At 36.2% G+C, this 17,291-nt stretch overlaps 2 protein-coding genes across 4 annotated transcripts in view; one reads left to right on the top strand and one right to left on the bottom strand.

The window, feature by feature from the left end:
* LOC129926647 (uncharacterized) overlaps nt 1-11,324 on the bottom strand; it is a 21,477-nt gene extending 10,153 nt beyond the window's left edge. The window contains exons 1-2 of one of the 2 annotated variants that reach the window (XR_008778368.1): nt 11,100-11,324; nt 4,352-4,416 (exon numbers count right to left, since the gene is read on the bottom strand). Coding sequence is in view for 1 of the 2 variants with exons in the window: in XM_056032019.1 (XP_055887994.1) it covers nt 4,352-4,416; nt 7,283-7,298 (81 nt within the window). In the remaining variant the exon portion in view is untranslated. Of the gene's footprint in view, nt 1-4,351; nt 4,417-7,282; nt 7,447-11,099 lie in introns of those variants that run through there. The other variant, XM_056032019.1, reaches the window with a different exon arrangement.
* Nucleotides 1-17,291, top strand: part of LOC106052593 (uncharacterized) — a 19,344-nt gene extending 2,053 nt beyond the window's left edge. For both annotated transcript variants that reach the window (XM_056032012.1, XM_056032013.1), the window contains exons 2-9: nt 1,568-1,702; nt 3,685-3,732; nt 4,073-4,152; nt 6,709-6,763; nt 9,285-9,465; nt 13,231-13,337; nt 15,543-15,650; nt 15,891-17,291. In XM_056032012.1, coding sequence (XP_055887987.1) covers nt 1,592-1,702; nt 3,685-3,732; nt 4,073-4,152; nt 6,709-6,763; nt 9,285-9,465; nt 13,231-13,337; nt 15,543-15,650; nt 15,891-15,929 — 729 coding nt within the window. In that variant the 5' untranslated portion in view covers nt 1,568-1,591 and the 3' untranslated portion in view covers nt 15,930-17,291. The remainder of the gene's footprint in view (nt 1-1,567; nt 1,703-3,684; nt 3,733-4,072; nt 4,153-6,708; nt 6,764-9,284; nt 9,466-13,230; nt 13,338-15,542; nt 15,651-15,890) is intronic.

Here is a 17,291-nt window from a genome sequence, read left to right as displayed (position 1 = left end):
TTGGTGAGCTAAAAGGTGGTCGACGTAACAGAGGCGCCCCACGGAAACGCTTCAAAGACCAGCTTAGGCGTCAACTTTCCTTGGCTGACATAGAAGAGAGCACCTGGTTGCATGCGGCCTCAGAACGAGACAGCTGGAGGTCACTCACGAAGGCCGCGGGATACACATTTGAGACCAAAAGAAAATCTGCTGCCGAGGACAAACGCAGACGGCGAAAAGAAAATCTCAATCGACCACCTGCGGACAATGGTTATGCTTGCCCTGGTTGTGGCAAAATATGTAGGTCACAGCTGGGACTGCGCAGCCACGGGAAATACTGCACTCCTCACTAATCTTCGGACTCGAATACTAGCCTTTTTATTATTAGACTCTATAATGTTTATTCTCTGGAATGATTTTGTCGAAGTTATTGAAAGAAAGGACATGGATTTAGAACATTTAAAATTCATGTGACATTTTTAAGTATAAGTGGCACAAGTGATAGGGTATGAGTTTTGAGACCAATACTTTTTACAAAGTTTATATCAACTCACTCTGTCTGTCTGTCTATTTATCTGTCTGTCAGGTAAAAGTGCGTACTCGTTATTTTTTCCACACCCATTATCGGATCAAGTTGAAACTTAGCACTATTATTCATTAACATAGACAAGATAATGAATCATAAAAAAATAATTAACCAATCAGACAATTAATTACTGGTAATTAATTATTATTAATATTTTTTTTCTAGTTAAAAAAAATGGTGGCATTTTCAAATCAGGGCCTATAAATTCATAATTGGATATTTGTCAAGTAGGCCTAAAATCATTACTCAAAAGGTTCTTATCAATTAGACATTTTAATATGTAGGCCTATCCGCCAAACCAGTTCTGCCCGTTTTACGCGCGAATTTACCCAGAGCGTTTAAACCATCGTTCTGTTGACGTCTGCTGTTGGTTAAAGTAGAGGTTTCTCTTCACATGAAGATGACCAATAAATATGGCTAATAAAGACAACATAGCCTACTTAGGGTACTTGTACCTCTCTCATACTTCTGTGTCAGCCTGTGCCGCCAATTTACCCTATTTCACATTAATTTGATCTCCCTTTTAAAAAATTTGGTTGATAGTGAACTGTAGACGTGTGGACTATGCGTATGTTCATCTAAGAATGCAAGATAACACTTGGCGTGCATTTATAAATAGGGTTAGAGTTGACATGGAGGTTAGAGTTAGGCTTTGGAAAAAAATTAACCCCCTCCCCTCCCTCAAAAGTTCTGTGAGCGGGATTTTTATGTATGACGAGATACAGGAGGTGACTTAAGGCCCTTGACTGGCTGAATATTTAATTAACTGACTGATTTGAGTTTCTGTTTGAAGGTGCTTTTTTTTTTTTTTAAATAAATGGGTAGTCCTACAAGTGCATTAACTCTTTCTCTCTGTAATTATTTACCACACTCTGGTGGAATCAACGCTGTTAGCGTCAGATAGGAGAGAAAGAGTTAAACATGTTTTGATAAGTTAGTCTGAAATATTAGATATTAGATCTATGTTCCAGTCTAAATCTCTTGTAATATATTTTTTTCTAGTGGGACTCTCAGCTAGCCAGTGCCATGGCCACAGACATCCGTGATAAAGATGTGATTTATCACTTAAGAGATAAAAATAAAGAACTAGTGACTGAATGGGCAACTAAGTTTCAGCCATACCAAGACAATGTCAAGGTGACACGTAACATTAGTTTAAACCCGATTGGAAAATACTCATAGCGATTACACATTCTGTTTTTTTATATATACAAACTTATAGATTCCAAGTGTAACATATGCTTACATTTTCTAAATACTGCAATATTTATTTTCCTTTTTCTATATAAAACACAGTTTATTATTTAATTACAATTAATTAGTGTTTTTTTTATTTTATTGATTCATGTATTGTCCTTGACAATGAATAATTATGCAAATGTTTTAACTCTTTCTCTCCTAACTGACGATACTAACGTCGATTCCACCAGAATGTGGTAAATAATTATGGAGAGAAAGAGTTAAAGCGATAAGAAAATGGGAAGTGGGAGAAATAAGGTGTACACGATTTGTACCACTCAGACAGAGTGAGTTTGTAAACTTTGGAGAAGAAAACACTCAGTTAAATAATAATGTTTAGAAAGTGTTCATACATAATACAGTTTTGGCTAAGTGCTGATCGTGCGTTTAGAACCAGATCTAGCTCTAAATTAGATCTAGACTTACACTTACAGACTTATATTTACTTAGACTTACATCCTCCCAGGCAGATGGGTGCCTGGTGCCCACGGAGTTTAAAACTTCTATGACACTAATAATAAACACGGTTACAAAAGACAGTTTGTGTGGAAACACAAACTCAAAATCGGCCCCCGAAGTGGTCCACCCAGGTAGGCTTCAATATTTTCAGAAAGAACATCCAAATGAAATCAAAGACAAATGAGAGATAAGAATGGAGAAAGAAGGTTAACAGATCTTGTGTAGTGTCCCAACGGTCCCGCAGATCAAAGGATATGTGTAAGTGAATGTAAGGTTAGATGTAAACCTGGCCTAACTAGTTCCCATTTTAGACCTTGTGGTCTATAGGGCAGATGATGTAAAATTCATCTGTTTTTGTGGCCTATGGTTAGCGAGGGTGTCATGTAGCCAGCACAACGACCAACCGCCTATACTTTTCCCCAACTAACGTCAGGTACCCATTAGAGCTGAGTGGACTCAGAGGCGCCCTATGATTCCAAAGTTGAAAATCCCAGTCTTCACCAGGATTCGAACCAGGGACCGCCGGTTCGGAAGCCAAGCGCTTTACCGCTCACCCACCGCGCCTCCACTGGCCTAACTGATGTCTTATAATTGATCTAATTGTTTTGAAAAGGCTCAATCTCTTATTCGAATCCTCAAAAAAAAAAAAAAAAAAAAATAATAATTTCTGCAATAAAAAAAAATGTTCAGAAAAATGAAGTTTATAAGATTACTATTCATTTTAAATTAGGTCTAACTTATAATGCACACTAATTAGCTTTTTCTCTTTAAAAAACTGCTTGCATAACTGATTTTAAAAATTAGATTTTTCGCTTTCAGAAAAAAAAAGTAGCCGTTGCATCAGAACTTTGAATGGTCTAAAATATTGTGATGTCGGATGTTCAATATCTTTTCTAGTTTACGAGATCTAAACGGGACGGACGGACAGACGGACAGACATTTCGCACAAAACTAATAGCGTCTTTTCCCCTTTCGGGGACCGCTAAAAAGATTGTCTTCGAGTCCGAGTAAAGAATAGTTTAGTCTTAGCTGTGATCTACACAACCAGATAGCTGAGTGGTTAAGCGCTTGGCTTCCGAAACTGGAGTCCTGGGGTTCGAATCTCGGCGAAGACTGGGATTTTGAATTTCGGGATTTTTAGGGCGCCCCTGAGTCCAAGATATGTAGTTATTTTGATTAAAAAAAAATTTCCATCTCTTAAAATATTTTATTTTTTTTTAAAGGTTTTAAAAATGCCGGCGGGTAAATGAATCTTAGTCTCTTCAAAAAATCAATACACTCTGACATTATAGAACCTCTGGTTTAATTTTAAAACATTAAATAGAACCTATTTCTAATACTAGTAAAACAAAAAAAAAGAACCAATTAAAAAATTCATATGTCTTAAGTGACAAAGTCACTCTCTCTATTTTTTTTTTCAGCCATCGGTAGGCGATATATTTCTCGGTGCACCTGCGGTTGATGCTATTGTAAGTAATTTTGTAACTTTGATTTAGGAACAGAGGCGTAGCTAGGGTGGGTGGGGGAGAGGGAAGGTGGAGAATTTGAAAATCCAACAAAATCCCCAACTTGAGGGGGACCCACAAATTAGTGTTTTTTTACATTAAATATATTACGCAAAATGAAGGGGCCCCCAAACAGGTCAAGCCCCCCCCCCGGGCCCCCAAACGATGGCAAATTCCTAGCTACGCCACTGCTTAGATAGTTTAGAAGGATCGTGACAGTTATTTTTACAAGAAAATGTTTCATTTGCTTCTTGACCACAGACTTTTGTGTTTACTTAGTAAAACAATTTTTGACGTCTCACAGGTTTGTCCATCCAACAGTTTTGGTGTGAATGGTGGTGGAGGGATAGAGAATCAAATCTACAGGCACTATGGTCTAGGAATGTAAGGATCTCTTTCTTACTCACTATCTATCTCCCATATGTACTCGGACATTTCTTCAATCTCCTCCTTACCTCTTTTTATGCATATTCCTCTTCCTTTGTTTCCCAGCTCTCATCATTATGAAAATATTAAATGCAAGGCAACCTCTGTGTGGAAAGTCTTACATTTTATTTCCTTTATTTTTCACAAAAGTATTTACCTTTAGAGTACTCTGCATCTTTGTTCGGTGAAGGTGTTCAAAATATATATAAACATATCTGTGAACTAAAAAAATAATAATTTATGATGGTACATATCATGGGCGTAGCCAGGGTTTTTTTTGGGGGGTTCAAACCCCCCCCCCCCCGAAATGAAATCCCCCCCTTGGGGGGGGGGGGATCGGAATTTAGTGAATGATTTTTTGCTTTGATTTTGTTTATTTTAGGTGAGATTTTAATACTAAGCCATCAATTGCCCCAGCACAACCAATGGGGTTTTGAGTTTAAAACCCCTTACCAGGGGGTTTTGAGTTTAAAACCCCTTACCAGGGGGTTTTGAGTTTAAAAACCCCTACCAGGGGGGTTCGAGTTTAAAAACCCCTACCAGGGGTTTTGTGTTTAAAACCCCCTACTAGGGGTTTTGAGTTTTAAACCCCTTACTTGGGGTTTTTGCAGTTAACCCCCCCCCCCTCTTCTATAAAACAAAACAAAACAAAAATGCAAGCGAAAATCCCCTAATTCCAAGAGCACAGTTAAGGGAGATTATGATTTTAAACCCCCCCTCCAAAATTTTCGATAAACCCCCTCTTCAATATAAAAAAAGTTAATTACGCACTCAAAATGTTATGAGCGTAGCTAAATGGGTTTTGACTTAGATTTTAGTTTAAACCCCACTTCAGCGGGGTTTGAAGGTAAAAAATACCTCTTTAATAATAAAAAACAAAGCAAATTATACAGTCAAAATGTTTTGAGTGTAGTCAAAGGGGTTTTGAGTTTAAACTCCCCTCCAGTGGAGTTTGAAGCTAAAAAATACCTCTTCAATATAAATAAAAGCAAATTACTCACACTAAAATCTATGAACGCAGCCAAAGGGGCTTTGAGTTTAAACCCCCCGCCAGGGGGGTTTGAGGCTAAAAAATACATCTTCAGTGTAAGAAAAAAAGCAAATTACGCACTCAAAATGCTATGAGCGTTGCCAAAAGGGGTTTTGAGTTTAAACCCCTCTTCTACAGATGGCGTTTGTTTAAAGTTTAAAACCCCTCCAGATGGTTTTGAGTTTAAGATCCCCCTACAGAGCATTTTGAGGTGGAAAACCCCCAACAGATGATTTTGACGATAAAACTTCTCTTTTCGATATAAAATCTAAAGCAAACTACAGTCACTTAATTCCAAGAGCGTATTCAAGAGTGGTTACACATTTTTACCAGTGGCAGGGCTCCCTTAATAAACTGTAGTGAATAGTCATCTGCCGAAATTGAAAAACACTAAATGTGGCTCAACAAAGATGGCTAAGACAGATTTTAGGAGTTAGTTATAGAGATCGGGTTTAAATCAAGGAAATACTATGCCGAACTGGGAGTCGACCCTTTAGTAAGATTGTGAGAGAACGACGCATGAGGTTTGCGGGACATGTTCTCCGACAAAATGAATTACGCATAAGAAGAGTTGCAATGATATCCTAGTACAACTTGACGCCACTCATTCACTGAGGCCCTCATGGCAGGTGGGAAGAGGCTTCAGACATTACCAGTGACAGATTTTTATGGAAACAGCTTGACGTCAAATGCTCCGAACGGCGCGGTAGGGTCTAAGTCAGTAAGAATAGCACATTAGGTTTTTGAAATAAAACTTTTTAATAGCAGGAAAATGCACTGTAGATACCTCAGAATATGCATTTTGTTGGCTTTCAATACCAGAAATAGTGCTTGGCGGCGGGGCTTCGCTCCGCGCTAGCGCTCCCCAGACCCCATTGCTAGTAATGGCAGGGAATCTACAATTTTATGGAAACATCTTGAAGGCAAATGCGCCAAACGGCGCGGGAGGGTCTAAGTCAGTAAGAATAGCACATTAGGTTTTTGAAATAAAACTTTTTAATAGCAGGAAAATGCACTGTAGATACCTCAGAATATGCATTTTGTTGGCTTTCAATATCAGAAATAGTGCTTGGCGGCGGGGCTTCGCCCCGCGCTGGGGGAGCTCCTAGCGCTCCCCCAGACCCCCTTGCTAGTATTGGCGGGGAATCTACAATTTTTCCACTAACTCATGGAGGAACCTATTCTAGGGCACAATAAACGTCTTTCGAAAGAATGAAGGGTCAGAATGCAATAAAGATTATGTACACACACACACACACATAAATACAATACATAGTTTTAAAAAAAATTCGCGGGGGGGGGGGGGGCGGGGGGGGGAGAAAAAAAATCCCCCACCTAAACCCCCCCCCCCCCCCCCCCGAAAAAAAATTCTGGCTACGCCCATGGTACATATAACAAGATCTATTTATATTTTATACCAGTTGCACAATAGATACTATGTATATAAAGAAAACATAACAACAACAATTATCTTCCCATTACAGACTAGAGCAACTCCAAGAAGTGATAGAGAATGAGTTCGAGGGAGAAATACTTGTGGTAGATATATTTATCATTTTGTTATTGATGTTGCTAGTCCTATACAGGATTTAGAGCTCTATAACTTTGTCTACAAATGAATTTACCGTTCCTTTTTTGGGCTCATTAATTTAATGAGTCTATGCTTAAGTGAATTTCTATTACTGTGAATCGGATCAGTAAAAAAAAAAAACACCCAAAAAAACAATTCCTTGACGACTGCGCCTGAGCCTTCATTGTAGTTTAAATTTTAATAATAAATAGGAATGCATAGAAATATATTTAAAGCTGGTGACTAGGCGGAAAACGAATGATTTTAGTAATAGCTTATCAGGAAATTGGATTTCAACTAGCCATGAGATACACACGTGATATAATGAAATAACACGCTTGAATGAGACATGCGTTTTATTTAATCATTAATGGTTGTTTATTTTTTTAACGGGCTTAAGAGTATCGATGGCAGAATTATGAATAACAGTCGATTTGCAGACGACAAAGATGGCTTTCTAGAAACAGGAAAAGAGCTCAGCGACTTACTGGCGCTCGTTGGCATAATGCTATGGTCTTTTGACAAGGAAAACCCAATGTCAGGAAAACTTCGATGATTTCAACGGATTCATAATTCACCAAATACACCAGAGTTGGAGATCAGACGTTGGCATTTTACCAGATCTGAACGTCTTGCTTGAATTGCTTAGATTATATAAGCGTCAACTAATCTAAAAAAATCCATAAAAACAAAAGAAGAAAAAAACTATAAAAAAAAACATGTATAACGTCTAAGACATTATTTAGGACACAATAGATGAAGTGAATATATTTTGTTGGTCATGATCTCTTTCCTCATAGTGTTCAACGTGAGAAATAGAGAATTTCGATTTTTCCAAGTCATGCAGATGTTTTAGATAGCTACACAGACGAAAGGTCTATTACAGATCGTGATAAGATGATACCTTTCTTCCAAGTAAGCAGCCGATCTGGACAATGCAAGAGAGGCGAACCAAACAAAAGAAATCAAACTGAAATTACACCGGGACAACTCTTGAGATGACAGAGAGCCTAAAGGGTTATAAATATATAAAGTATATAAAATATATTGAGAGTACGCTATTGTACCGCAGTGAGTCGTGGACTACCTACGCTAAGCAAGAGATACAACTAAACTCATTCCACGCGCTGCCTCCGAAGCAGAGGCGGACTGGCTATATGGGCATTCGGGCAAATGCCCGGTGGGCCTGTGCCCAAATGGGCCGGTAGAACGACCTAAAGGGCCTCATGAGAGCAACTATGGCACGTATTAAATTGTTAAAGGTTTTATGGTATTCTCTAATAAAAGTGGCCCTCAGAGCGTCATGATTAAAAAAAAATATTTTACAGACTCTACATTTTAGTTCCTAAAATACTAATTTAACACATTTTCGGAAATAATGTAATAGCCTACATCCGTAGACAGTGCTACATCCTTTTAGGGCCTACACACTAAGCGAAGAAAAAGCAACATAAGGCCTATATTTCTTATAAAGATATAGAGAGCTTCCATACAGTTCTCGATACATTATTAAACTTAACATAATGATTTTAAGGAAAGGTAAGTCCTATAATTGGAGGCCCATCGTATGATATACACTTTATGGGTCGGTGTGTATAGAAATGCCTGGGCCGATTTTGACACCCAGTCCGCCCCTGCTCCGTAGGATGTTGAAAATCCGTTGGCAAGAGAGAGAGAGAGTGTGCAATACAGAGATCCTTGCGCGAACGGGCCTTCTTAGCATCTTTACACTCCTCAGACAACGCCGCCTGCGCTGGCTCGGACATGTTCGCTTGACGGAGGACAATCGCATCCCGAAAATCATTATCTACGGGCATCTCGCGTCTCGCTTAAAAAATAATAAAATTGGTCGCTTCCACCGCCGTTACGTGGATGTAATCAAACGGGACCTCAAAACAGTGAACATCAATATGACCATTGGGAAGACATAGCCTTAGACCGCATTCATTGGAGAGAGACAGTGACCGAAAAAGCTTTGGACAGTGAAAAAACATGGGCCTCAGCTCTGGAAGAAAAGCGTGTCATACGAAAAATGGCCGGCTCCTCTACCACCAAAGCGAAAGCCACCTAACCTGCGATTTATGTGGACGGGAATGTCTCTCCAAAACAGGGCTCCACAGCCACATGAAAAGGTGTTCGGGATGAAATATATTTATAAAGATATCTTATTTTATACATTACAGACGTTCCTTCAAAAGAGAAGAGAATTACTTCTACGAGTCTCTTGTAGACCTATCACTCTAGTCATGCATAGTAGCTAGTGACTTAAACTCTGCCAAGTCGTTAGTTTTCCTGGCTTATTAAGGGTTCATTCAGGCAGCCCATTCCATTCTCTGGAAGCAGAGATACGATTTTGTCTTAGCATATGGAATAAGAAATGAGCCCTTATCTTAGTGAAATAACTGGTCAATATATCATGACATAGTTTTTAAGTAAAAAAGAAAAATATTATTAAGAATTTCTTTTGACAAATATTTATCCAAATGACAGGGTCAAGCAGTGGTTCTGTCAGGATTAGATCGAACAACAAGAAACGATAAATCTGATTGGTCGAAAATGAATGATGGGAACCTGATCAAGTTCCTTATCGTAGCGCCAACTATGAGAATTTCACAGTCCTCAAGGTCAACACCCAACGCCTACTTAGCATTTAGGGCCGTCATATTAGCTGGTAATTCTGCTGCCTGAATATGTTTATCTGCAAAACCTTCACTTTGAACTGATTAGTGATTTATTTTAACATGTTATCTGTATTGATGCTATTACTTAAATCGCAATCAATATGTGCTAAGTTCGGACAAAAAGTAAGGAGTGCTAGAACGAAAAATAATTTGTAGGCTACCTTGAATAGAAAGAATGCTGGATGATTTGTAGTCTACCTTGACTAGAAAGAATGTTGAATGATTTGTAGGCTACCTTGACTAGATAGAATGCTGGATGATTTGTAGGCTACCTTGTCTAAAGAATGTTGAATGATTTGTAGGCTACCTTGACTAGATAGAATGCTGGATGATTTGTAGGCTACCTTGTCTAAAGAATGTTGGATAATTTGTAGGCCACCTTGTCTAAAGAATGTTGGATGATTTGTAGGCTACCTTGTCTAAAGAATGCTGGATGATTTGTAGGCTACCTTGTCTAAAGAATGTTGGATGATTTGTAGGCCACCTTGTCTAAAGAATGTTGGATGATTTGTAGGCTACCTTGTCTAAAGAATGCTGGATGATTTGTAGGCCACCTTGTCTAAAGAATGTTGGATGATTTGTAGGCTACCTTGTCTAAAGAATGTTGGATGATTTGTAGGCTACCTTGTCTAAAGAATGTTGGATGATTTGTAGGCTACCTTGTCTAAAGAATGTTGGATGATTTGTAGGCTACCTTGTCTAAAGAATGTTGGATGATTTGTAGGCTACCTTGTCTAAAGAATGTTGGATGATTTGTAGGCTACCTTGTCTAAAGAATGTTGGATGATTTGTAGGCTACCTTGTCTAAAGAATGTTGGATGATTTGTAGGCTACCTTGTCTAAAGAATGTTGAATGATTTGTAGGCTACCTTGACTAGATAGAATGCTGGATGATTTGTAGGCTACCTTGTCTAAAGAATGTTGGATGATTAGTAGGCCACCTTGACTAAAAAGAATGCTAGATGGTCTATAGGCTACCTTAACTAGATAGAATGTTGGATAATTTGTAGGCAACCTTGACTAAAGAATGTTAGATGATTTGTAGGCTACATTTACTAGAAAGAATGCTAGATGATCTGTAGGAGTGTAGGCTACCTTTACTAGATAGAATGTTGGATGATTTGTAGGCTACCTTGACTAAAGAATGTTGAATGATTTGTAGGCTACCTTGACTAAAGAATGTTGGATGATTTGTAGACTACCTTGACTAAAGAATGCTAGATGATTTGTAGGCTACCTTGACTAAAGAATGTTGGATGATTTGTAGGCCACCTTGACTAAAGAATGCTAGATTATTTGTAAGCTACCTTGACTAAAGAATGCTGGATGATTTGTAGGCCACCTTGACTAAAGAATGCTAGATGATTTGTAGGCTACCTTGACTAAAGAATGTTGGATGATTTGTAGGCTACCTTGACTAAAGAATGCTAGATGATTTGTAGGCTACCTTGACTAAAGAATGCTAGATTATTTGTAGGCTACCTTGACTAAAGAATGCTAGATTATTTGTAGGCTACCTTGACTAAAGAATGCTAGATGATTTGTAGGCTACCTTGACTAAAGAATGCTAGATTATTTGTAGGCTACCTTGACTATATAGAATGATGGATGATTTGTAGGCTACCTTGACTAGAAAGAGAGTAGTATTTATACAATGGTTCCAATATTGACCAATGTGCAGTCTTGATAACTTTCCTGATGTTGTACTGCAGACTTTATTTATACTAAAATACATTTCTCAAAATCTTTTCGTATCTTAAGACATTCGAACTCTGATGGCCTACAAGCAGCTTGTGGCTAATTATGATTTATCTAAGAATTCTATTCATGTAGTGGCTGCAAGTTAGTTATTTAACCCATTAACTACCAAAACTTTATTACTGCATTAAATATAAATTTTCTATTAAATATCAATTTCTATTGGTCAAACTAAGACACTGCAAAAAGAATTTTTGAAAAATTCCATATAGTAACGATTCTGTGAGATGTACACTGGCAGTGTACGTAGCAGGAAGTGGCCCCGTAAGGAACATTATATAAAAAAATTAATATTTTTTTTTTTAAATCTTTAAGTGAAAACAGATTAGTTAATAACATTGAAAAACACACAAATAAGCATTTTAATGCAAAAAAAAGTATATTTTAATGCTTTTTTTACTAAAAAATTATAACAATATAGTAAAAAAAATAGGCATCAAATGTACAACTTTATTTGGTACTAACCAATACTATCCATATATATTTTTTACAACAACAAATAATAATAGAATAGTGAGATATTCAAAGATCATGTCCATAAGCAAAGATTTTAATATTTGAAGTGCGGTTGAACCAAACATACTTTATATGTTCGTATTTGCGTATATTCATATGCTTATCAGTTATGTAATAATCATAAATTCCATTTTTTTTTTCGAATTCTTTTCATTGGGTCGCAGTCATAGTTTTGGCATTTTCAAGTTTGTTAGCTTTGATAAAGTCTATAGACTCAATTCCCTTGTGATATTAGCTCTGCTAATTAGCTATACTAAATTGTGACTAAATTGTAAAAATAAGTTTACATAATAAATAACGGTGTCCTAGAGGTAAACATATTATGTTATGATATAACACAAGGACCTAATCACAAATTATAAGATTCTTATGTCATTGAAACTCAATCATGCTTTTGTCTAATTCTTTTATTTACTATTAGATACCAGGTTCTCATCTTGATTCTTAATGATGACATTGTGAACTGTTAATATTTACTTGAGACCCTAAAAAAATATTATAAATATCTATAATTATTATTATAATTTTTTTTTTCAAATAACCATACATCAATAGAATTATAATTTGCTAATGGGACAAATATTTTTCTAAGTAGTCAGTTAAAATGCTATAGCCTAGGAGAACTGCATGAAGTAAAATAAAATAAAACAAAAGAAAATATATAAAAGGAATTATTATATTATTGTTTATATGTTTTCAAATAATAACCTTATAATCATCATTATTAGTTCTATAATATGCAATTATAAGGGTACTTACTGTGTATAGCAATAATATATGATAATATTGGTTAAAACAAACAAATCTATGTTCTAAATAAAGTCTTGATTTATTTTGATTCATATATTAGTAATTGATTCCTACAGTGGCATATCCTGCTATGTACACTGGGAGTGTACGTTACAAAAAGTTAACATTTGAAAAGACCATGCTATAAATGTTAAATCTATTAATTAATTATAATACTAGGATACTTAATGTTTCCAAATCAAGTAATTTTATTTGAAAATATTTATTTAAATGTGTTATTACTTACATTTTCCGAACAGGTTTCATTTTTTTCAATTTTTGACAATGTTGTCACTTTCAAGCGCAATAAAATAAAAAAACGCAATTGTAAAAGTCAAACAGCACATGGCAAAACGTAGACAAACATGTTCTTAAACGAAAACAAAAGAAAAAATAGAAAAAACTTTAATAGTTTTTTTTATATAAGTTTTTGAAAAACGTACACTGCCAGTGTACAAAGTAGGATATGGGTTAAACTGTGGTTCACTATCTTACTCTGAGACACAAGAGTGGCAGGCATCCTATTGTTTAAAAAGTCATACCGGAAAAGAAAATGTGGTCTTTATGTCAATAGCACATTTTTTATAGATATATTCTTCACGTTTCTTTCTAAAAAACAACACGGGAAAAGACTGTCAAACTGGATATTTTAATCCGACTAATACTATTCTTTTTCTATTCTAATCTTACAGTCAGAGAACACAACAGAAAAAACAAACAAAATAAAATTACCAGAGTCTTAATGCCTGGATTGGGAACCTCTGGAGCTAAAATGCCACCCCAAAGATGTGCAAAACAGGTAACCAAAACATGATCCAAGAAAAAGGCGATATGTTAATAAAAGATTGATATATTAATCACCAAAAGATTGTAGAGCTAATAGGTCTTTTCCTGAAAAAGACCTATACCAGTTATGTAAGACCTGTACTAGAATATGGTGCCACAGCATGGGGCTCAGCAGCCCAAACCAACCTAAGAAAAATAGACAAGGTTCAAAATATTGGTCTAAGGATAATGACAGGAGCAATCAAAACAACACCCATAAGAGCTATCGAGGAAACCGCTGTCCTGATCTCTCTGGATGAAAGAAGAGAAATAAAAATCCTTTCCCAATTCACTAAATTGGAAACCTTGGAGAGGCACCCACTCAGAACAAAAATCCACAAAACTGGCACAAAAAACCGTCTCAAAAGGACCAATTTCATACAGGAATCTCTAAACCTAAAAAAGAAACACCAACTTGAAAAAATTACTCTGGAATCCTCGATACACTATAATGAATCTCCACCCTGGGACGAAAGCCCTCTTCCTACTATAAGGGACCATATTGAAAACATAAAAAGAAAATCTGACTACAGACCAACAGAGCTCAAGGAAATAGTGAACTGTTTTCTACATACCAATTACCCTAGCAATCAGTGGATCAGAGTTTACACGGATGGCTCATCCCATAAAGCCACCACAAATGGAGGAGCTGGAATACTTATCGAATGGCCAGATGGAGGAAAACTAGAAAAATCCTTTGCAACTGGAGAGCTCTCTGACAGTCACAGAGCAGAAAGGGAAGCACTAGCACTAGCTGCTACCATGCTAGCAAATCACCCAAGTTCCCCTCACAGTCAGATTGTCTTTCTAACAGACGCAAAAACAACCCTCCAAAGCTTGAAAAACTCTGATTCCCCTTATATTAAAAACCTCAGAACAGCAGTTACAAAGCTCAACCACAACAGCAAAAAAACTGTTATTCAATGGATACCAGCTCACATACAACTAGCAGGAAATGAGAAGGCTGACACACTCGCCAAGAGTGGGAGAACAAACTCACAAGTAAACTCTGCACTCTATCCAGAAGAAATGAAGAAATTAATTGTAGATAAAATAAATGAGAAATGGACGAGCTCCCATCCAAATCACAAGAAAGATGATGCTTACTATAAGCTATCCCGACAAGACCAACGTCTAATCTTTCGACTCAGGACCGGACACAACAGAATGCGACAACACATGTTCCGGAAGCTCAAAATTGGAACCAGTGAAATCTGCCCATGTGGAGTATCACCAGAAAATGCCGACCACGTCCTCCAAAACTGCTCTCTCTACCAAGAGGCCCGTATAAGACATTGGCCCCAAATCATCCCAATAGAAAGAAAACTATATGGAGAGCTCCCTGATTTGGAAACCACTGCGCAGTTCATCTCATGTATTGGTCTAGTCATATGAACACTCCAACATAACAATGAGAACGATGAAGAAGAAGAAGAAGAAGTAGAGCTAATACTGTTAGTGACAGAATGTAATACTTTGAGAAACACTGCATCTCTCTGCATTCTAGTTGTTCCTATACATTAATTTTGTTCCTTATTCACAACAAACTCAGCATTTCAAAACCTAAACAAAATTAAAACTAAAGTAACTTTCAATTTATAGCAATACATTTCTAAACGTTATGGATGGCTGCCTGGTCGTGCTGGACTGTCGTTCGGATTTATCGACGGTCGAGGGTTCAAACCCGGCCCGCTCCCATCCCCCGTCGTCCTGCGGGAGGTTTGGACTAGGAGGTAAACTATCTTCAACTCTGAAGGAACATCCGAAACATGTCAAACATTTTACAAACATTTTACAACGTTATTAAGCTGACGCGTTGAGCGTGAACAGACAGTAGCCAAATAAAATGTACTACTATAATGATTCTACAGATAAACAAGGAAAATCTGAGGACATGAACTACTTTCTTCGGAACACTCATCCCATGCTCTGTTTCTTTGTCGGTCATTCAGGTGGACTGCCGGATTTATTATAGTTAGACCAGATTTATTACAAATTTAATGACATGACGTATCTAAAACTAATTTATACACTTAATATAAGCTTTGTTTGTTGTTGTTTTTTTCCTTGTAATTTGATTGTTTTAAGTGTGTCTCTAGCAAGTAACACGTTCTTGTTTTCTTGTTTTGTTTCGGTAAAATATGTCAGCTTTTTATGTGTTATAAATTTTAAATCACAGATGCTGGAGGCGTATGAGACCTTTGCTGTTGGTCTACCAACTAAAAAATTCCGTCTAAGACCATCAAGTCACACTGAGATGCTTAGAGATCATATCTATATGTGTCTGGTAGGGAACATTTTTTTAACAAAATAAATTATGTTTATTTAATAATTATTTTACTATATTTGAATTTTAATAATGGAGGTATTGTCTTATTTTTAAAATATATTTCGTAAAAGTTTTTCTTGTTTTAATACTTAGTTCACTTGCATATTTTGCTTCTTAATACTCATTAGAAATACATCTCATTCATCCAATCCTTATTATGCGAAATTTTGAAACGATGTAATTATTATTTTGTTTCAGGACGAAAAAGTTGAATCAAAAAAAGTGCCAAACTTGTAATCATGTCAAGTCCAAGATCAAGTCATTACAACTTTCACATCACTTTTTCTATTTTGTCTATTGTGTATCAGTCACTTTATTTATTCTCTCTATACACTTGTACATATATTAGTTTAAAACCATATCTTTTCATTTCATGTTTACAGTACGTCTGTAGTATAAAATTGTTTTTATTTATAAGTCACCTCAAGTGGGTAAAATTTGTGTTTCTTATTGGATATACCCTGCTTTATGACCAAAATAAAATCAAAAAGATTATATAAAATAAAGTATAAAACCTTTTTAACCATTATTAAGAAAAAATGGACTATGACCTATATAATATCACAATAATGTTTGCTTTTGTTCTTCAAAAATACATTGTACGAATGAAGCGGTAAATTCATTGAAGTTCATAAACGCTACTTTTCCATCTTATCGCTATGAAATAAAAGACAATATGATGTGGATTTTTTTTTTTAGTTACACAATCCCTTTTTTAAATTTTTGTATGGCATCAGTTGATTTCAGTTTTCAAATATCTTGTGTATATAGGCCTAAAAATATGCCTGTTCCTTTTACTGGAAGCACTTGAGATAGTTAATCCATGGACTCAACGCTTCTAGTAATGCCACGTTTCTCTCTCAAAAGTTACGGTCTGCGGCTTTTTCTGTGCACGGGCCAAAGGTTTGGAGCTAACTCCCCATCGATCTCAGACAGACAGCATGCTTCACTACGTTGAAGAAGAACACTAAGACCTATCTGTTTAAAACTTGTTTAGATTAGTCTATCATTTCAGCTCTCCTGTTTATGTTCGCAATGATATCAAAGCACCTTGAGCCTACATCATGTTTGTTAACAGCGCTATATAATTTATGTTACTAATATTGTTATTAACTTTGTTATTAGATATCTTTTCCCAAACAGTTTTTCTTTGTCTTGATAAGCATTTAATGTTTTTACAATTAATTATTGTTCTGGGGAACTAGAGGTGAAGCCCATCTTTGCATGGAAACTACAAAGACAGTTTTTAGAAACATTATAAACAACATAGCTACACAGAAAAGATTGTAAAGCATTTAGTATAGTAATCAAAGTAGAAGACTTTTGAAACGAATTTATTTGTGTAACGTTATTGAGATATTTGCGTAACTACAACACTATGTACCATTTATAATACTTCGAGTGGCTTTTACAATTAATCAATTCGAAATAAAAGTAAAAAGAAATATTTCACTTTTATGTGGTTATCTTTCTTTAAGGTTGTCGCTTCTTGATACTAAAAAAAATGTATTGGTTTTAATAGCCAAGTAGAAATGCAATATGGCTTATGTATCAGTCAGTGTAAAACATTTGTATAGACAATAAACATTTGCCGTTTTA

This window comes from Biomphalaria glabrata, chromosome 6, assembly GCF_947242115.1.
Source record: "Biomphalaria glabrata chromosome 6, xgBioGlab47.1, whole genome shotgun sequence".
Taxonomy (NCBI): domain Eukaryota; kingdom Metazoa; phylum Mollusca; class Gastropoda; family Planorbidae; genus Biomphalaria; species Biomphalaria glabrata.
Note: the sequence above shows the minus strand (reverse complement) of the source record. Positions and strands in the feature narration are given on the sequence as shown.